Source organism: Aegilops tauschii, chromosome 3 (assembly GCF_002575655.3).
Source record: "Aegilops tauschii subsp. strangulata cultivar AL8/78 chromosome 3, Aet v6.0, whole genome shotgun sequence".
Lineage (NCBI taxonomy): Eukaryota > Viridiplantae > Streptophyta > Magnoliopsida > Poales > Poaceae > Aegilops > Aegilops tauschii.
In genome coordinates this window covers 9,558,172-9,575,836 of record NC_053037.3, presented here as the reverse complement: position 1 = coordinate 9,575,836, position 17,665 = coordinate 9,558,172, and the positions used below count along the sequence as shown (strand labels likewise).

The 17,665-nt window shown below is 51.9% G+C and overlaps 1 protein-coding gene across 1 annotated transcript; it reads left to right on the top strand.

Moving 5' to 3' along the window:
* The first annotated feature begins 13,001 nt into the window (after positions 1–13,001).
* Positions 13,002–16,883, top strand: LOC109761015 (fructose-bisphosphate aldolase 1, chloroplastic). The gene is made up of 6 exons (XM_020319809.3): positions 13,002–13,272; positions 14,513–14,782; positions 14,893–15,002; positions 15,088–15,178; positions 15,857–16,126; positions 16,422–16,883. Exons 1-6 carry the CDS (start codon positions 13,129–13,131, stop codon positions 16,698–16,700), a joined length of 1,164 nt encoding a protein of 387 aa, XP_020175398.1. The 5' UTR covers positions 13,002–13,128; the 3' UTR covers positions 16,701–16,883.
* The last annotated feature ends 782 nt before the right edge of the window (positions 16,884–17,665 follow it).

Below are 17,665 nucleotides of genomic sequence, written 5' to 3'. Positions count from 1 at the left end.
TCGGCCGGCATGCCTTCTGGGACGGCAAAGACTTCTAGGACGTCGTCGCCGAGCGCTGGCGGGCGGCAAGGCGGCGGGGTCCGGCAACCGCGCCGGCCGCTTCCTGTCTCCCTCCCACCGTGGAGATCCCGGCCGAGCAGGTCGTCCTGCCCGAGGAAGGTGACACCGACGAAACCCCCGGCTACCTCCTTAGCCTTGCGGGCATCGCAGGCGGAGGTGGCCGTGGCGGCGACGGCGGCGAGGGAGGCCCCAGATCTGCAGTGGCGGTGGCGGTTGCAGCAGCAATGGCGACGGAGGACGCTGCAGCGGCAATGGCGGTGGAGAACAGCGACAACGGCGACGCGGGCGACGATGGTGACGGCGATGCGGGCGACGGCGGTATGGACTGGTGGCGGCGTCGGGCCGACCCGTATGTTTTTTTTCAAACGTGGGGGCCTACAGCAGGGGGCAAGCGCACGTGGATGGGCTACAGCAGCGGGCGGGCGTACGCGGGCTGGCGGACGCAACCGCCCCGTACGGCGGCCGCGGGCGTACGGCGGGCGGGTATGCCATACGCCTTGTGAAATGACCCCCTGCCCTTTATACATTTTGGGGACCGAAGCGCATGTCTTTGTAGCCATGCATGCTTCAATAGCTTTTTTTTCGAAAAACTTTCGATCTATTCGTCTTTAATCATGGCAGTACAACGAACACCAGAAATAATAAAAATTACATCCAGGTCCGTAGACCACCTAGCGACGACTAGAAGCACTGAAGCGAGCCAAAGGCGCGCCGCTGTCATCGCCCCTCCCTCGCCGGAGTCGGGCACAACTTGTTGTAGTAGACAGTCGGGAAGTCGTCGTGCTAAGGCCCCATAGGACCAGCGCACTAGAACAGCAACCGCCGCCGATGAAGGATAACATAGATCGAAACGATCCAATCCGACGACACACGAACATAGACGAAAAACAACCAGATCCAAGCAAATCCACCGAGGATAGATCCGCCGGAGACACACCTCCACACGCCCACCAATGATGCTAGCACTAGTAGAAAATAGGGCTTTGGTTCGGCCAGAAAAGAGCATTAATCCCGGTTGCATTACGAACCGGGACTAATGTGAGCATTAGTCCCGGTTCGAGCGGCTAGGGCACCATACAGGCATTAGTCCCGGTTCAAATGGGACCTTTAGTCCCGGTTGGTGCCACGAACCAGGACTAAAGGGTGCGATGCCCATTAGTACCAGTTCGTGGCACCAACCGGTACTAAAGGTTAGACCTTTAGTCCCGGTTCGAGCCACCAACCGGTACGTTTGAGGCATTAGTACCGGTTCATGGCACGAACCGGTACTAAAGGTCCCATTTTCAAACTCTACCCCCCCCCCCCCCCCCCGATCGCCTTTTCAGTTTTGTAACGGAAGCTAGGCGGGAAGACCTTTATTCCATCTTCAGAGAGCCGCCGCCGTCTCGTCTTCCTGAGCAGGACACAAACCCTAACAAATTTGAAAGGAACGACTAACAACGGAGCCCTCTCGCCGGCCCTTGCCAGGATCCACCTCGCCTCCATGGCCATCGGAGACGAGGCAGACCTGTGACGGAGCCGGCGAGAGGCACAAACCCTGGCTTTTTTGGTGAAGGAGGAGGAGGCGGCTGCGTTGGCCTTGTTCTATGCTTCAATAGCTAGCTTCTAGCTAGCCATGTGTATGATAAAATCGTGGTTTTGATGGTAAACATGAATGCCTCGGCATGTGTAGTGTATGTCTTGAGTATGCAATTGCATTTCTAGTTGGGAGTAGGCCTTTGTTTTGTATTTCATGTAAGATTACAAGGACATCCGTGTATTCGATAAAATCCATTATCATTGAACTTTTGTATCGGTGTATTCTTTGAATGGCTCGCACTAAGGTGACGGCTCGGACATCCACTGGAGGAAAAACCCCTCGGAAGCAACTTGCTAAAATGATTGTACACGTAATGCATTGCACATTGTTCGTCATTCCTTTCAATGGCTTCCACTAGGAAGCACGGAAATTTAGTTCCTTGTACGAATTTTCTGATCACAGCAGAATTAATTTGTTTTGACATAATAGGCAGCTCGGAAGACAGCTCCTTCAATAGGACAAGTGAAGAAGCCTCGCCAGTACCGCCCTGGAACTGTTGCTCTTCGGTATGTTCTTGCTTTCTGTTTGTGGCTATAATCAAGTATGTTTTTCAAAAATAATTAAATCCATCTATTCTGTTAAAGTGAAATCCGCAAGTATCAGAAGGGCACTGAGCTACTCATAAGGAAGCTGCCCTTTCAAAGTCTTGTTAGGTAGACTGCCATGGCTTCAAAGGTAGAATTTCATAGGATCAAGCACATCCTAGTTTTGGTTTGCTTGCAATTTTACTTGCCAACGAACATATATACTTACGTTTTCTTTGTTTGCTCCTCGGCTATTTTTGCAGAGTGATCTACGATTCCAAAGCCATGAGGTGCTCGCTATGCAAGAGGCAGCAGAGCATACCTAGTGGGTCTCTTTGAGGACACGAACCTATGTGATATTCATGCCAACCGTGTAACCATCATGTCTAAGGATGTTCAACTTGCTAGGAGGATCCGTGGCGAGAGGCCTTGATTTGATTGGATATGGAATTACCTATGGTCTTCAATAGTTTGTGTGAATGCTTTTATGTTGCAAGAAAGTCAGCATTTGATGATGAACGTTCAACTATCTATGGGATACTCAGTTAAACTAGCATATCTATTCGCCTTATGCATATTTATTAACAACTTAGTGAATGCCCACATTGTAGATGCAACCATATCCGATAGTAAGTAGCATAGTATATACTTCACGGTGGCCAAATGTTGCCTCCCCCGATGACTCCATCATTCTGCTCGCAATGCCCTCACACAGTTCTTGGCACTGACACCTTTTTTGCAGCAAAAACTTCTGATCTATTCATCAAAAATCATGGTAGTACAAAGAACAGAAGAAGCAATAGAAATGATGTCGATGTCCCTAGACCACCTAGAGACAACTACAAACACTGTAGCGAGCCGAAGGCGCACCACCGTCATTGCACCTCCTTCTTCATCAAAGCCGGAAAAACCTTGTTGTAGTACATAGTCGGGAAGTCGTCGTGCTATGCCATAAGAAACAACGCACCAAAATGACAACCGTCGCCGTTGAAAAGAAGCGTAAATTGGAAGGATCCAACCTGTAGACACATGAACAGAGACAAACCAATATCGGATCCAAACAAGTTCACCGAAGACAACCACCAACCTAATCCAGCAAGATCCGTGTATCAAGATTGATTTTCGCTTAGGTAGTCAAGTCAAGCGTCGAGCTGGCGGCTGTTTATGACGGCTTGCTCAGACGAGGTGTTTGCGGCGGAGATTTATACATATTGTTAATATGTTCTACTGAGTGAGAAAATTGTTCCTTATTCACTTTATGTGTCGTTTAAGGACAACGTCCTCACATTTGCGAGGGCCGCTGAGTTAATGCAGAATAGTATGATCTGAGAACCTCCAACCATGAATACTAGTTATTTGTTGTCTGCATATATACCGCTCCATCTAAATCCAATAGTTGGACCGAACATCTAAAACGCTCCGCACTCGTGACAGGACTAGATGGGTGGCTTAAAAACATAAATTGAAACAAATTAATTAGAACTTTACAATAAAACTAAAACTTAGAAGTGTGAAATACACATAAAGCGGGGAGAAGGGAACATGAGAGTAATCGATTTAGAAGTCTTCCAGACTCATGTCTCGTTATACAGCATTTCATTCTGTTATTTGTAGTCGATACTAGTTATCTTAGGCAGCACTAAAATACCAACATCTTGCCGTTCCTACACTAGTAGGAGGGAAAACGCATCGTTTGGAGGTTCTGGTGCTCATGTCAAACACCCACGGCGTGCATTGCCTGCAATCGATCCAATAGATACAGTTGGGCCTTACTCCAAGGGCGGCCTCAGCCCGCAGCACCGCCGTGTCGTTCTTGCCGATGAACACTGAGTAGCCTCCCAAATCCTTCACCACATCCCAGCACAGCCATCGCTCTGGGTAGTACTTGAGAACAAGTATCTCGTCCGTGAACATGGTGAATACACCGCCTGCCGGTAAATGAAACGAGATGTTGTCCCCGATGTTCTGCCAGACCCGGTATAGAGTGCCTCGCACAAGAACAGGCGCCTGAAGTATATTTTCCTTGTCACGGTGTCGTAAGGCGGGGTGAGGGTGTTGAAGCACGCACCGATGACACGCTCAACCAGCAGCAAGGGCTCAACGGTCTGCGTTTGGCCGTGTCGGGGGATGCGGTGCACTTGCACGTCCCCACGTTCATTGAGGCAATATGCGTGGCCGCGTTCGGCATCGTAGACAAGATCGACCAGCTTCGTTCAATCCACGCCGACGATCTTCCACCCCGCGTCCCTGTTGGTCAAGTAGGCGACCTTGGTGGCGTGCTCGTAATCGCAGATGGCCACGGCAGTGTAGCGACCAGGCCTTGGGTTGGGCCCAAGCACGACTCTGCGTGCGTAGGGGTAGCGGTCACCTTGGGTGCTGCCGCTGTATTGCACTTGCTTATATAGGTACATGTACAGAGAGCGCATGAGAGCGCGGGCGACGTGCATGGAGATCGTGTGATCATGCATGACGTGCGAGAGAGAGAGAGAGGGAGAGAGTGGGCTAACTGCAGACTACTAACACCCCACCGCAGTTGGAGCGTCCGGTGGACGGACGCATAAACTGGACCGGAATTCTTCGAACGCCGCCGTAGGCAACCCCTTGGTGAGCACGTCCGCGAACTGCTGGGTCGTAGGGACATGCAACACGCGCAGCTGCTCGAGAGCCACCTTCTCACGGACGAAATGTATGTCGAGCTCGATGTGTTTCGTCCGGCGATGATGGACGGGATTGGCCGCCATGTACACGGAGGAGATGTTGTCGCAGAAGACCACGGTGGCGCGAGGGAGTGTGATGGAGAGCTCGCCGAGGAGTTGTCGAAGCCAGCAGCTTTCAGCACCGCATTGGCGACCGCGTGGTACTCAGCCTCCGCGCTGGACCGGGACACCGTGACCTGTCGTTTGGACGACCAGGAGACGAGGGAATCGCCGAGGAAGACGGCGTAGCCGGACGTCGAACGGCGCGTGTCGGGGCAGCCCACCCAGTCCGCGTCGGAGTAGGCGACGAGGTCCAGCGTGAGTGAGCGGCGTAGATGGAGACCATGTGTCGAGGTGCCGCGGAGGTATCGCAGGACACGCTTGGCCAGCGCGAGGTGGGATGTGCGCGGGTCGTGCATGACGAGACAACACTGCTGGACGGCATAAGCGATGTCGGGGCGTGTCATGGTCATGTACTGGAGCGCGCCGACGATGCTTCTGTACTCGGAGGCGTCGGAGACAGGAGCGCCGTCATTGGCCGACAGCTTCGAGCGCGAGTCCACCAGCGTCGTCGCCGGCTTGCACGTCTGCATGTTGGCTTGTTCGAGGAGCTCCTCCGCGTACTTGGTCTGAGAGAGGAAGAAGCCGTCCACGGTGCGAGTGACGGCGATGCCGAGGAAGTAGTGTAGCGGGCCGAGATCTTTCATGGAGAACTCGGCGAACAGGAGCTGTTGGAGGTGGCGAAGTAGCGTGGTCGACGACGCAGCGAGGACGATGTCGTCCACGTACAGCAGGAGGTAGGCGGTCCCGGCGCTGGTGGAGAAGATGAAGAGCGACGGGTCTGCCCGAGAGCTGCGGAAGCCGATGTTGCAGACGAACGTGGCGAACCTCGCGAACCAGGTGCGCGGGGCTTGTTTTAGTCCGTATAGCGACTTGTCGAGGAGGCACACATGATCAGGGTGGTCGGCGTCGACGAAGCCAGCAGGCTGTTGGCAGTACACCTGCTCGGCGAGACAGCCGTGGAGGAAGGCATTGTTCACGTCCATCTGGTGGACAGGCCACTGGCGCGAGGCGGCGATCGTGAGGACGACCCGGATCATGGCGGCCTTGACAACGGGCGAGAAGGTTTCGTCGAAGTCCACGCCGGGACGTTGAGAGAAACCACGAAGCACCCAGCGGGCCTTGTAGCGTTCCAGGCTGCCGTCGGAGTTGAGCTTGTGGCGGAACAACCATTTGCCAGTGACGATGTTGGCGTTCCGAGGGCGCGGCACGAGTGTCCACGTCCGGTTCTCCATGAGCGCCCTGTATTCCACCTGCATTGCAGCAAGCCAACATGGATCCCGCAAGGCCGTACGCACACTTTTTGGAATGGGTGAGATTGGCGTGGTAGTGGAGACGGAGAGGTTCTGCTCATATTTAGGGTTTGGGAAGAACTTGCCAGCTTGGCCGCGTGTGCGCATGGGGTGGGTGGGGGCGGGTGGTGGAGGACGTCGTGGAGGGGAGGCAACGACCTGGTGTGCGGGGCTCGGTTGCTGGGGGGGCGAGACGATCGTGGGGGAGCTGATCTCGCCGGTAGGGGACGGTGCAGACCTCGCAGGAGAGGAATCGGTGGTCACGGCAGTGTTTTGGGTGGAAGGGGAGGCGGGAGGCGTTTGGTCTGCCATGGCAGCTGGTGTAGCTGTGGTGACACGAGGAGTTGGGCGGAGGTGTGGCTGTGGGGGAATGGGTGGTAGGTCGTCAGCGAGATCGTCGATGGGAGGTGTGGCCTGTTTGTCGGTGCGAAAGGGGAAGGTTTGCTCGTCGAAGATGACATGCCGTGAGATAATGACACGGCCCGTGGTGCGGTTTAAACAACGGTATCCTTTGTGGTCAGTAGAATACCCGAGAAAAACACACTGCGCAGACCTGGGCGCTAGTTTGTGAGGGGCTGTTGCGGCGAGGTTGGGAAAGCATGAGCAGCCGAAGACGTGCAACGCTGCATAGCTAGGGTGCACGCCGTGGAGTAGGAGGAAGGGGGTCTGATCGTGGCGAGGACGACAGGGCCTGCGGTTCAGCAGGAAGGTAGCTGTTTGGAGAGCCTCAACCCAATACGGAAGAGGCATATGGGCATGGATGAGAAGTGAGCGCGAGATGTCATTCAGTGTGCGGAGCACATGTTCGGCGCGCCCGTTCTGGGGTGAGGTGTATGGGCAGGACATGCGCAAGGTGATGCCTCGAGGCATTGTTGTCAAATTCTCTACCGTTGTCAGATTGGATAGTTAGGATGGGGAGGTGAAAGTGATTCTGCAAAGGCAGAGAACGTGCGCAGTGTAGGCAAAACCTCGGATTTGTGACGTAGTGGGAATGTCCAAGTAAAATGGCTATAATCATCAAGCAACACAAGGTAGTACTGATAACCTGAAATGCTAGCGATCGGAGATGTCCATACATCACAGTGAACAAGCTGAAATGGAAAGTACGATACATGTTCGGACGAGCTAAAGGGTAGACGAACACTTTTGCCTAACTGACACGACGAACAGAAACTGGAAGATGCGCTGGTGTGGGCGAGCGAGGACGACCGGAGTGCGCGTTCCAGAGCTTCGTCGCCGAGGTGACCAAGGCGTTGATGCCACAGATCGCGAGAGGCCGCGGCGGTGAGGGCATGATGAGTGCATGTGGGGGACGACGGGGACAGCGGGAAGAGCTCGTCGTCATCGGAGTTACATCGGAGGATCACCCTCCTCGTTCTTCGATCCTTGACAGAAAAACCAAAGTCATCAAACTCCACATTTACAGGGTTATCACGTGCAAGCTTTTTGACGGAAATGAGGTTTTTGATGAGGTGAGGGGAGACGAGTACGTTGTTGAGGGAGAGAGATGATGTGGTGGTCGGAATGCTAGTGTGGCCAGTGTGTGTGGCAGGGAGCGAGGAGCCATCGCCTACTACAATGTTAGTGAAATGACAGGGGCGGGAGGAGGAGAGCATACCGGAAGAGGACGCCATGTGCGAGGTGGCACCACTGTCGAGGTACCAGGTGGAGCTCGGCGCCGTGGGCTGCTGCTGCTGTTGCAGGGTCATGGCATTGAGAGCGTGCACAAGCGCGCTCTGGTCCCATGCCGACATGTTGGAGCTGGGGCCGCCAACGGGAGGTGCCTCGTAGAGAGGATGGGGCGGCACGACGCCGGGCTGCCAGACGGTGGGCGGCCCGTAGGGGTGCGGGTGAGGTGCGCCAGCGTGGTGAGTGGCCACCCCGGCGAATGGTGATGGCGCGCCGGGGCGGGGGCCGAGGATGCCGGTGCCGGGGGCATGTGGGCGCCACGGCATAGGCCATGCATGCACCATGCCCGTCCACGGGGCCGGCGCAGGAGCGGGTGGACGGGGCACGGCCACCCCGCCGGTGTGCGACGAGCTCCCCCCGCCGTTGTGCCAGGTCTGTCCGCCACCGCCACCAGAAGCCTTGCCCTTGCCCTTGTTGCGCCCGCCCCCGCGGGAGTTGCGGTCGCCATCGCCGTTGTTGGAGTTGGCAGGCACGCGGCTGACGTTGAGTGCTGTCTCGGTGGAGCGCTCGTCGGATTGCCGGCTCTCCTCGATCAAGAGAAAAGCGCGACAACGGAGGAACTAGGGAAATGGAGTCTGCATGGTGAGGATGGGCACAGCATAGCGATAGCGTGGATGAAGACCATGAGGCATGTTTAGAACCTGATCGCGGTCGCCGACCGGTGCGCCGAGGTCGGCAAGGCGATCGGCACACTCCTTGAGCCGGGCGAAGTAGGCGATGATCGAGGAAGAGCCCTGCTCGATCCGGCGAAACTCCGTGGAGAGAAGCACCTGCTGGTGCTCGCGATTCTCTAGGAACAGCGAGCAGATGGACGCCCAGACGTCGGCGGCGGTGGCGCCGCGCTGATGGATGAGGCCGAAGATCTCCGCGTTGACGCGGTTGTAGAGCCAACTGACGACGTGCGCATCATCTTGGAGCCAGACGGGATCAGCTGGGCGAGGTGATCCGGCAAGGTGGTCGGTGACGGCGTACTTCTGAAACATCACCTCAAACAGAGTGCGCCACTGGGAGAAGTTTGGTGGGTTGAGGGAGAGAACCAGGGGCACATGCTGGTTGATGAAAACGCCGGAGAGAGGTGAGAAAGTGGGAGCCGCCGAGGACGAGGCGCTGAAGTCCGGGAGGAGGAGAGGACCAGTGCGAGCGAAGGCGGAGGGCGTGAGCAGTGACTGTGTCTGCTGAGGGCGGGCCGGCGTCGCCGGTGAGCCAGTGCCGGGGCCGGCAGGGTTGGGAGGTGGAGGGGGTGGAGGAGGTGGGGGTGGAGGGGGTTGAGGTGCAGCCATGGCGAGGTGGGGAGAGGGAGGAGTGCAGCGGAAGGGAGGGTCACAGACGGGGAAGGTAACCGGCGTCTGATACCATGTGATTTGGGGAGAATGAATGGCTATCGCACCTTGGGTGCTGCCGCTGTATTGCACTTGCTTATATAGGTACATGTACAGAGAGCGCATGAGAGCGCGGGCGACGTGCATGGAGATCGTGTGATCATGCATGACGTGCGAGAGAGAGAGAGAGGGAGAGAGTGGGCTAACTGCAGACTACTAACAGTATGGCAGAGGAAGGAGCCTGATCTGCTCGCCGCTGACGGGGTTCAAGAACAAGACCCGACGACAACCGGCATCGACATCGGCGACGGTGAGGTAGCCCTGGGTGGAGCCGGTGACGCAGCTGCTGTGGCACCCGAGCATGGGGAGGTCGAACCTACACTGCATGGGGATGGATAGGGCGTAGGTTCGGGTGTTAAAACAAGGGAAGCCAAGGCGCCGCACCGGTGTTGAACTTGAAACGGGAGGCTGCAAGTCGTGGAGGAGGAGGAGGCACGGCGACGCGGAAGATTAGCTAGCGGCGGCGGCTTAGGAGCAAGCGGCCGGGCGAGGACGCTAGATTAGGTCGAGGTAGGCTGATACCATGTAGAGATTATGGTGTAACGATACATCGGGTGCATATGCACGTACAAATATATAGCTACAACGGGTTGGCCATGTCCTCAACTATACATGACAGGAGAAGGGCTTGTTGTACAAGTAATAGACATGCAATATACATCTCAACAGTCGTGTCTGTTGCTTTGAGCAGGATTTGCCAAGCTAACTCAAACAGCTTGGTATCATCCAATTTAGCAAGAGGGTTGGTTAAAAAACATAAATACATAGCAACTTAATTAGGGCATTACAATTTAGCCAGAGGATTGTTTAAGAAACATAAATCCATATCAACTTAACCAGGACATTATAATTAAATTAAATAACTTAGAAATGTACAATATGCATAAAGTGGGGAGAAGGGATGCATGCACATCATCTTGATGCAGAGGGCTGAAAATAACCAAAGTCTTGTAAGAGACCAAGAAATAATACTTTAGACATGCAAATAACATGAGAATAACTGATTTTATGTCTTCGTGATTCATATCGTTGCTCGGTGTTTCTGTTGTGTTGCTGTAGTCTCAGTCATTGTTAAAGTACCAACATCTTGGCCTTCCTACGCTAGGAGGAAGAACGCACCGCTTAGAGGTTCTCGTGCTCATCTCAAACACCCAGGGCGTGCATTGCATGCAATCTATCCAATAGACACAGTTGGGCCTTACTCCCAGCACGGCCTCAGCCTGCACCAATGCCGTGTTGTTATGGCCGATGAACACAGAGTAGCCTCCTAGATCTTTCACTGCATCCCAATATGGCCATTGCTCTGGGTAGTACCTTAGGACGAGTATCTCGTCCGTGGACATTGTGAATACACCGCCAGCCGGTAACCGAAACCGCATGGTCACCCCGGTGTTCTGCCACACCTGGTATAGAGCGCCCTCGCAAAAGAAGAGGCGCATGAAAGATATTTTGCTGGACACGGCTTGGTAAGGTGGGGCGAAGGTAGGACCGACACGGTCCGCCAGCAAGGGCGTGACGGTGTGTTCCTGCATTCGGCCGCATCGGGGGATGTGGAGAACTTGCACGTCCCCATGTTCATCGAGGCAATATACACGGCAGCGTTCGGCATTGTAGATCAGATCGACCAGCTTTGCTCCATTCACGCCAACTTTGGCGATCGTCCACTCCGCGTCCCCGCTGGTCACGTAGGCGACCTTGGTGGCGTACTCATGGTAGAAGATGGCCACGGCGGTGTAGCAACCAGGCCTTGGGTTCGGCCCAAGCACGACTCTGCGCGGGTAGGGGTAGTGCTTGTACGGCAGAGGAAGGAGCTCGATCGGTTCGCCGGTGACGGGGTTCAGTAACAAGACCCCAGGACGACGCCGGTCGACGCCACTGGCGATGATGAGGTAGCCTCTGCTGGAGCCGATGACGCTGCTGCTGTGCCACCGGAGCATGGGTAGGTGGAACGTGCGCTGCATGGGGATGGATAGGGCATATGCACGGGTGTTGTAAAGAGGGAAGCCAAGGCACTGCACCGGTGTTGGAACGGGAGGCTGCAAGTCGTCGAGGACGAGGACGCACGGCGACGCGGAAGGCAGCGCGGACCGCCATTCGGCGCAGACGCCGCGGACGGAGACGTAGTCCCTCAGCGATCGTAGGTGGTCCACGATGGCGGTGAAGAGATCGGCGTGGAGATCCGCCCAAGGCCTCAACGGCGGCGCCATGAAGGTCAGGTTTCGAGCTCCTTCGGAGAAGACGGGATTACGTATGGGTTTGTTTTTACATACCCGAAACATACGGGATTTATTTTGGCTTACCGTGCATTGCCCAAGAAGTTGTTCTCTGGGATACCAGGGGCCACGCCTTAACAAAGCCCGGTCTAAAATGCCTAGCCCAGCCCAAAATGGATGATCAGCGATTTTTCTATTTAATTTAATTGTTTTTTATTTTTAAATACTACATCATTATACTTTCAGGTCGGGATTCAGATTTTTCTTTTTGAGAAAAGAAACACGCTTAGAATGGCGAATCCACTTGGAAAGTAGCGAAGGGAGGATGGTTTCAGCGCCAAATAGGACCTGGAACAAGATGAAGTTGTTCTCCAAGCTCCTGTTACGATCACTCCGTCAAACAATCGAGCATACACACAGAGGCCCTCCCATTGGTCGGCCATGTAGCCAGCAGCACATTACAGCGAACCAACACACACGCAACAACCGGTACACTGTAGAGGTTTTGTTATTGTAGCAATTAATTGTTTTTCTTATTTTTTTATTTGAAAAAGCGTTCATCTGTTTTACACAAAAATAAATAAAAAAATAGGAGGTATGGAAAAATACATACAAGCCTAGTGTGTGCTTGAGATTTTACATCCTCAAATGAATACATGAATATTTTATAAAACAATATTTTTTAGAAAATATATTTAATTAGAAACATTTAAACTACACTAATATTTTTATTATAATGTGAACACTTTTTAAAATTCTACAAACATTTTTAAAATTCTAAAAGAGAACCAACATGTTTCTTTTCTTTAATCTAAAAAAAGAACTATGATGTGAAAATGGGCCACAGTGGAGTGGCTAGCTCGGCTATGCCACCTTGTTAGGAGACATTAGGAGGAGGTATTTTTTCTTACGGGGTGACATCAGAAGGAGGGTGCGTGTTCGGGTTTGTTTAGTTTTTTTATTCCGTTTTTCATTTGTGCTGTGTGCTGACAGATGTGTCCTGACGGTAAGCTTTGTCTTGCAAATGCAAAAACAATAAAGTATGAGTTTCTTTTATATTTTTGCGAAAAGCGTTGCGACCACGCGGGTATGGCCGCCGACAGTGGCCCCATGTCGCGCTTCACGCCTCATCAAAGTGTTGGGCATTCACACAAATGAGACGATAAAGTGAACATCAATGGCAACTTCAAGCACCACCGATGCAATTACCTCTATATTTTAAGGAATTCCATCAGCCTAATAATATATACAATCTGGTCAATGGAGGTGCTGATTAAGGTAGGAACGGGAGGGGCGTTGTCGTGAGTCCGGGAGAAAAGGAGGGGCGTTCTCGTGATTTCCAACGTGGGCATCTCATCTGGCCTCGGCGGATCCGCCCAGCGGCGGAGAGATCCACGGCCAACATAAAAAAACGAAACTATCTCACTCTGGCCCATCACCTATCGCCGTATCACGCCAGCCACCTCGGTCCGTCGAGAAGAGGGTTGGTCAGGGGCTCCGTTGAACATACTCAGCAAATGGAGGGCCAGGATGCATAAAACCGCGGTCGTACTTCCTCCGCCAGCCACCAACCCACTCCCTCTCCCTATTTCTCGCCGTCGCGTCCAAACGCAGAACGCATCGACCGATCGAACCAATGGCGATGGTGACGGCGAAGCTCAGCTCCCCGGCCGCCGCCCGGCTCGCCCCCGTCCGGTCCGCGCAGCCCGCCCGCCGCGCCTCGCTCGTCCGCGTCCGCGCCTCCGGCGGCTCCTACGCCGACGAGCTCGTCTCCACCGCGGTGAGCGCCCCCGCCGACCAACCCTACGCCTCCCTCCTCCCTCTCCGTTCCCCGTAGCCTCGCCTAGGTCTAGGAGCCGGTGGCCCGCGGGAGGATCTCGCCTTTGGGGCGTTGCATGCGGCGATCTGTGGTGGTGGCTCTGTTTGTTTGTTTAGTTGGGTTGGCGTCTAGCGATCCGTGATGGGGACTGCTGTGTGGGGTTGGGGAAAACGGGGCCGTCGCGTGTGATTTTCCCAGCGAATTAAATTTCGATCGGGAACGAACCTTTTCTGCATGCATCAGGAGCGAGGAGGTCACAATCTCTTCCGTGCAATCGAATTTGGGCCGCTAGATGTGTGTATATATGCCGTGTCCATGGATTTCTTCTGTTATTTTAGATAGGGATAGCAGGTTTCACGATCTCAGTTACTCTGTTGCGTCTGGTACTTGCATCGGTCCCAGATCAGGCCACGGTAAATCTGGCGGTACATTTGGCTGTCTTTGTTAGGGTTGACTTGTAAATTGAGTCGCAAGACGATTGTCCCAGTAGCTATGGAAGTTGGCCATGTGATGCTGGTGTTGCTCTGAAGATAAACTCTCGCTTCCAAATACCATCGAATTGTTTCTAGGCAGTGTGGCCATCTGTTACTAGTAGCTTGATGGGTTGATCTTCTGACGTACGATTTCTCTGCAATAATTGCCTGCGCGGAAAGCGTACTAGCAGTAGCAGTTTTAAGTTATAGTTTTGTTAGGATTTAATCTTGGCTTTTCAGCTTCGGTGAAAACGGTTTACTTGCTTTCACATTGGCATGATGGGTGGACTTTCTGATGTGCGATTGCTCTGTAATAATTACCTGTGCTTAAAACCTACTAGCAGCATTTTAAGTTCTTGTTTTTGTTAGAATTAATCTTGGCTTTTCCGCTTCCATGAAAACGATTTGCTTGCTTTCACGCTATCTGCTCTGCGTCATGTGTATATTAGATTTTATTTTGTTTCAACTGTAATGTTCTGTTGAACTGTTGATTTGCCAATTAGTGTGAAGCATGCCCTCATGCAAATGAACCATGCCTTTAGGTTTTGAACCACCGCAAGTCTAAAACTAACACTGATGATCGTATTAATTGTTTGATGTTGGGTATGCCAAACTGGTCTTGTAAGCTATTTCCTGTTTATTTTTCTTCAGTGTTCCTTCCTTCACAGCTGCAATGCATTCTCTGTTGTGTTTCATGACTGCAAATCTAATAGTTCGCCCCATTGCAGAAAACTGTTGCTTCCCCTGGCCGTGGGATCCTTGCGATCGACGAGTCGAGTGCAACATGTGGAAAGAGATTGGCATCCATTGGTTTGGACAACACGGAAGTTAACCGCCAGGCTTACAGGCAGCTTTTGCTGACCACTGCTGGTCTTGGTGAATATATCTCTGGTGCTATTCTTTTTGAGGAAACTCTCTACCAGTCCACTACAGATGGCAAGACCTTTGTTGACGTCTTGAAGGATCAGAATATCATGCCTGGTATCAAGGTTGACAAGGTATGCATGCCATGAGCTGACAACCATTGATTCATCCTGCTGTTGCAGTCAGCAAGTCAGCGCTAGCATTCTAATCTTTATTACTTGATTTATTTTTTTCTGCCCAAAAGGGTTTGGTTCCATTGCCCGGATCCAACAATGAATCCTGGTGCCAAGGTCTTGATGGTTTGGCCTCAAGGTGTGCTGAGTACTACAAGCAGGGTGCACGCTTCGCGAAGTGGTCAGTTCATACCCTTGTGCATTTTCCGACTTGTTTTATTCTCCTGTCCTTTCTAAACTTGCTATGCTATATTGATCTTCTATAGGCGGACTGTTGTTAGCATCCCTTGTGGTCCTACTGCATTAGCTGTCAAGGAAGCGGCATGGGGACTTGCTCGCTATGCTGCTATTGCTCAGGTAATACATGCTCTCAACTGCTGAACATTTTGGAATGAAGAAGTGATCCTTTATTTAGTTTGATATTTTACTCATGGAGAGTTGATGAACAGCATAATCATTTTTATGCTCATATTTGATATCTTATTCCTAGAAACCTGTGCGATGACATAACCTATCCTACAGTATAATCATCCATTGAACACTATCTCATAGCAAGTAGGGAGAACTAATTAACACGTAGAAAAAGTAAATATCTGTATGCTCGTGTAGGTATGCTGTTATTGAGATCATATATACCAATGAACACTAGCATGGTGGTTCTGTTCTGACACCACCAATCGGAACATTTTTCCCTTTGAAATTTCCAAATCAGGTTCTTCTTTGTAAGCTGATACTAGAATTTGATGAAATGAATGCAAAAATAGTACTCCCTCTGTTCGCAAACATAAGATGTTCTAACTATTTTCTGAATCGGATGTATATAGACACGTTTTAGTGTATGGTGAAAGATTTAGTCCATATCTCAGTCCGTATGTAGTCCAATTGAAATACCCAAAACATCTTATATTTGTGAATGGAGGTAGTGTACATTATATGATTCAATAAAATTTATGCAACCAAATACACTATAATCTCTACTATTTTGGGCCCCTCTTTATCTTTACTTATCTTGTTTCGAACTTGAATAATCTGCAGGACAATGGTTTAGTGCCAATTGTGGAGCCAGAGATCCTTCTGGACGGTGACCATGGCATCGAGAGAACTCTTGAGGTGGCAGAGAAGGTGTGGTCAGAGGTGTTCTTCTACCTGGCCGAAAACAATGTTCTGTTTGAGGGCATCCTGCTGAAACCCAGCATGGTTACCCCTGGTGCTGAGCACAAGGAGAAGGCTTCTCCAGAAGCCATTGCGAAGAACACCCTCACAATGCTGAGGAGGAGAGTACCGCCCGCTGTCCCTGGAATCATGGTATGGTCTTCAACCTCTGAACCATTTTAGCTTCTGCTGATTATTTTTCTTCAGTCCATTTCCGGTGGACATATACTCCCTCCGTTCCTAAATATAAGTCTTTGTAGACATTTCAAATGGAATATAATATACGGATGCATGTAGACATATTTTAGTGTGTAGATTCACTCATTTTGCTCCGTATGTAGTCACCTGTTGAAATCTCTAGAAAGACTTATATTTGGGAACGGAGGGAGTACATAATAAACAGAGTAAGAAACAGTAGCAATAACCCCGATCGTCCCTTTCCCTTCAGTTCCTTTCCGGCGGACAGTCCGAGCTGGAGGCAACCATGAACCTGAACGCGATGAACCAGTCCGCCAACCCGTGGCACGTGTCCTTCTCGTACGCCCGGGCCCTCCAGAACTCGGTGCTGAAGACGTGGCAGGGGCAGCCCGAGAACATCGAGGCGGCGCAGAAGGCCCTGCTGGTCCGTGCCAAGGCCAACTCGTTGGCGCAGCTCGGCAGCTACACCGGCGAGGGCGAGAGCGACGAGGCCAAGAAGGGCATGTTCCAGAAGGGCTACACCTACTGATGAGGCGGCGGCAGGATGATTTATATATGAGATGCACGTCATTTTGCGGGGTTTTGTTTTCTAATTATGGGTGTGAATAATCAATCACCAGCGTGTTGGTGCCAACGACTGTTAGCTGTATTGGCAGTGCGGAAACTCTAGAGTTGCCTGAAGTTATATTTATGAGAACAAACAATTACTGTATGCATACCTACCCTGAGAAAGTTGATGATAGCTCACTGTAGGCGGATGCCGAGAACAGCTTGGGTTGTGGACCTGAGAAGCTCTGGCGCACACGGAGAATTTACCCGGAGTATCTGGTTTCTACAGACTGTACAACTTTCTTAAATTTCTGGAAAATTCACATAACGTAGATGCAAAAATATGTATAATTTCTTGAAAAAACAATTCAAAGTTCAGCCTATAGCCCTAGAAAAAAAAATAGTGATGATAATGGGCCAAATCAAGAGTCCAACTTTACTAGTATGCATTTTTTCCTGTGTTGCGTTTTTGCTAAGTAGTACATGCATATTGCATATGTTCTCACAGATTATCAGAAATTTTAGGGTGCATTATATACCGTGTATATATGGTCTCACAAAATTTCTGAATATTTATTAGGAACACTGCAAAGTTCTAGTAAGCCTGATATGGGGATCCTATGATCATCTGCTGCTGCAGACCGCCAAATAAGCTCTCCCAAGGAGTCATTTGGTTTCAGTGGATCCTGGCCTTATCCCTGGGAAAGAAGACATGGGCCAACTTCACCCGGGGCAGCCCACGGCGCCATTTGGTAGCCCACTGTCGGGAGGGACCTCTACCCTTTCAACGGCCCTTCCCTGGGAGCGTTTCCCTGATCTCTTTATGCTGGGAAGGAAATCCTCCAGAAGCAACGACATAGACTCGATCCTCCCGAGCTTCCCCTGCCCCTCCGGCCAAGCGCTTCTCTCTCCGTCGGCGACTCCACTCCCTTCCTCCTGCCAAGA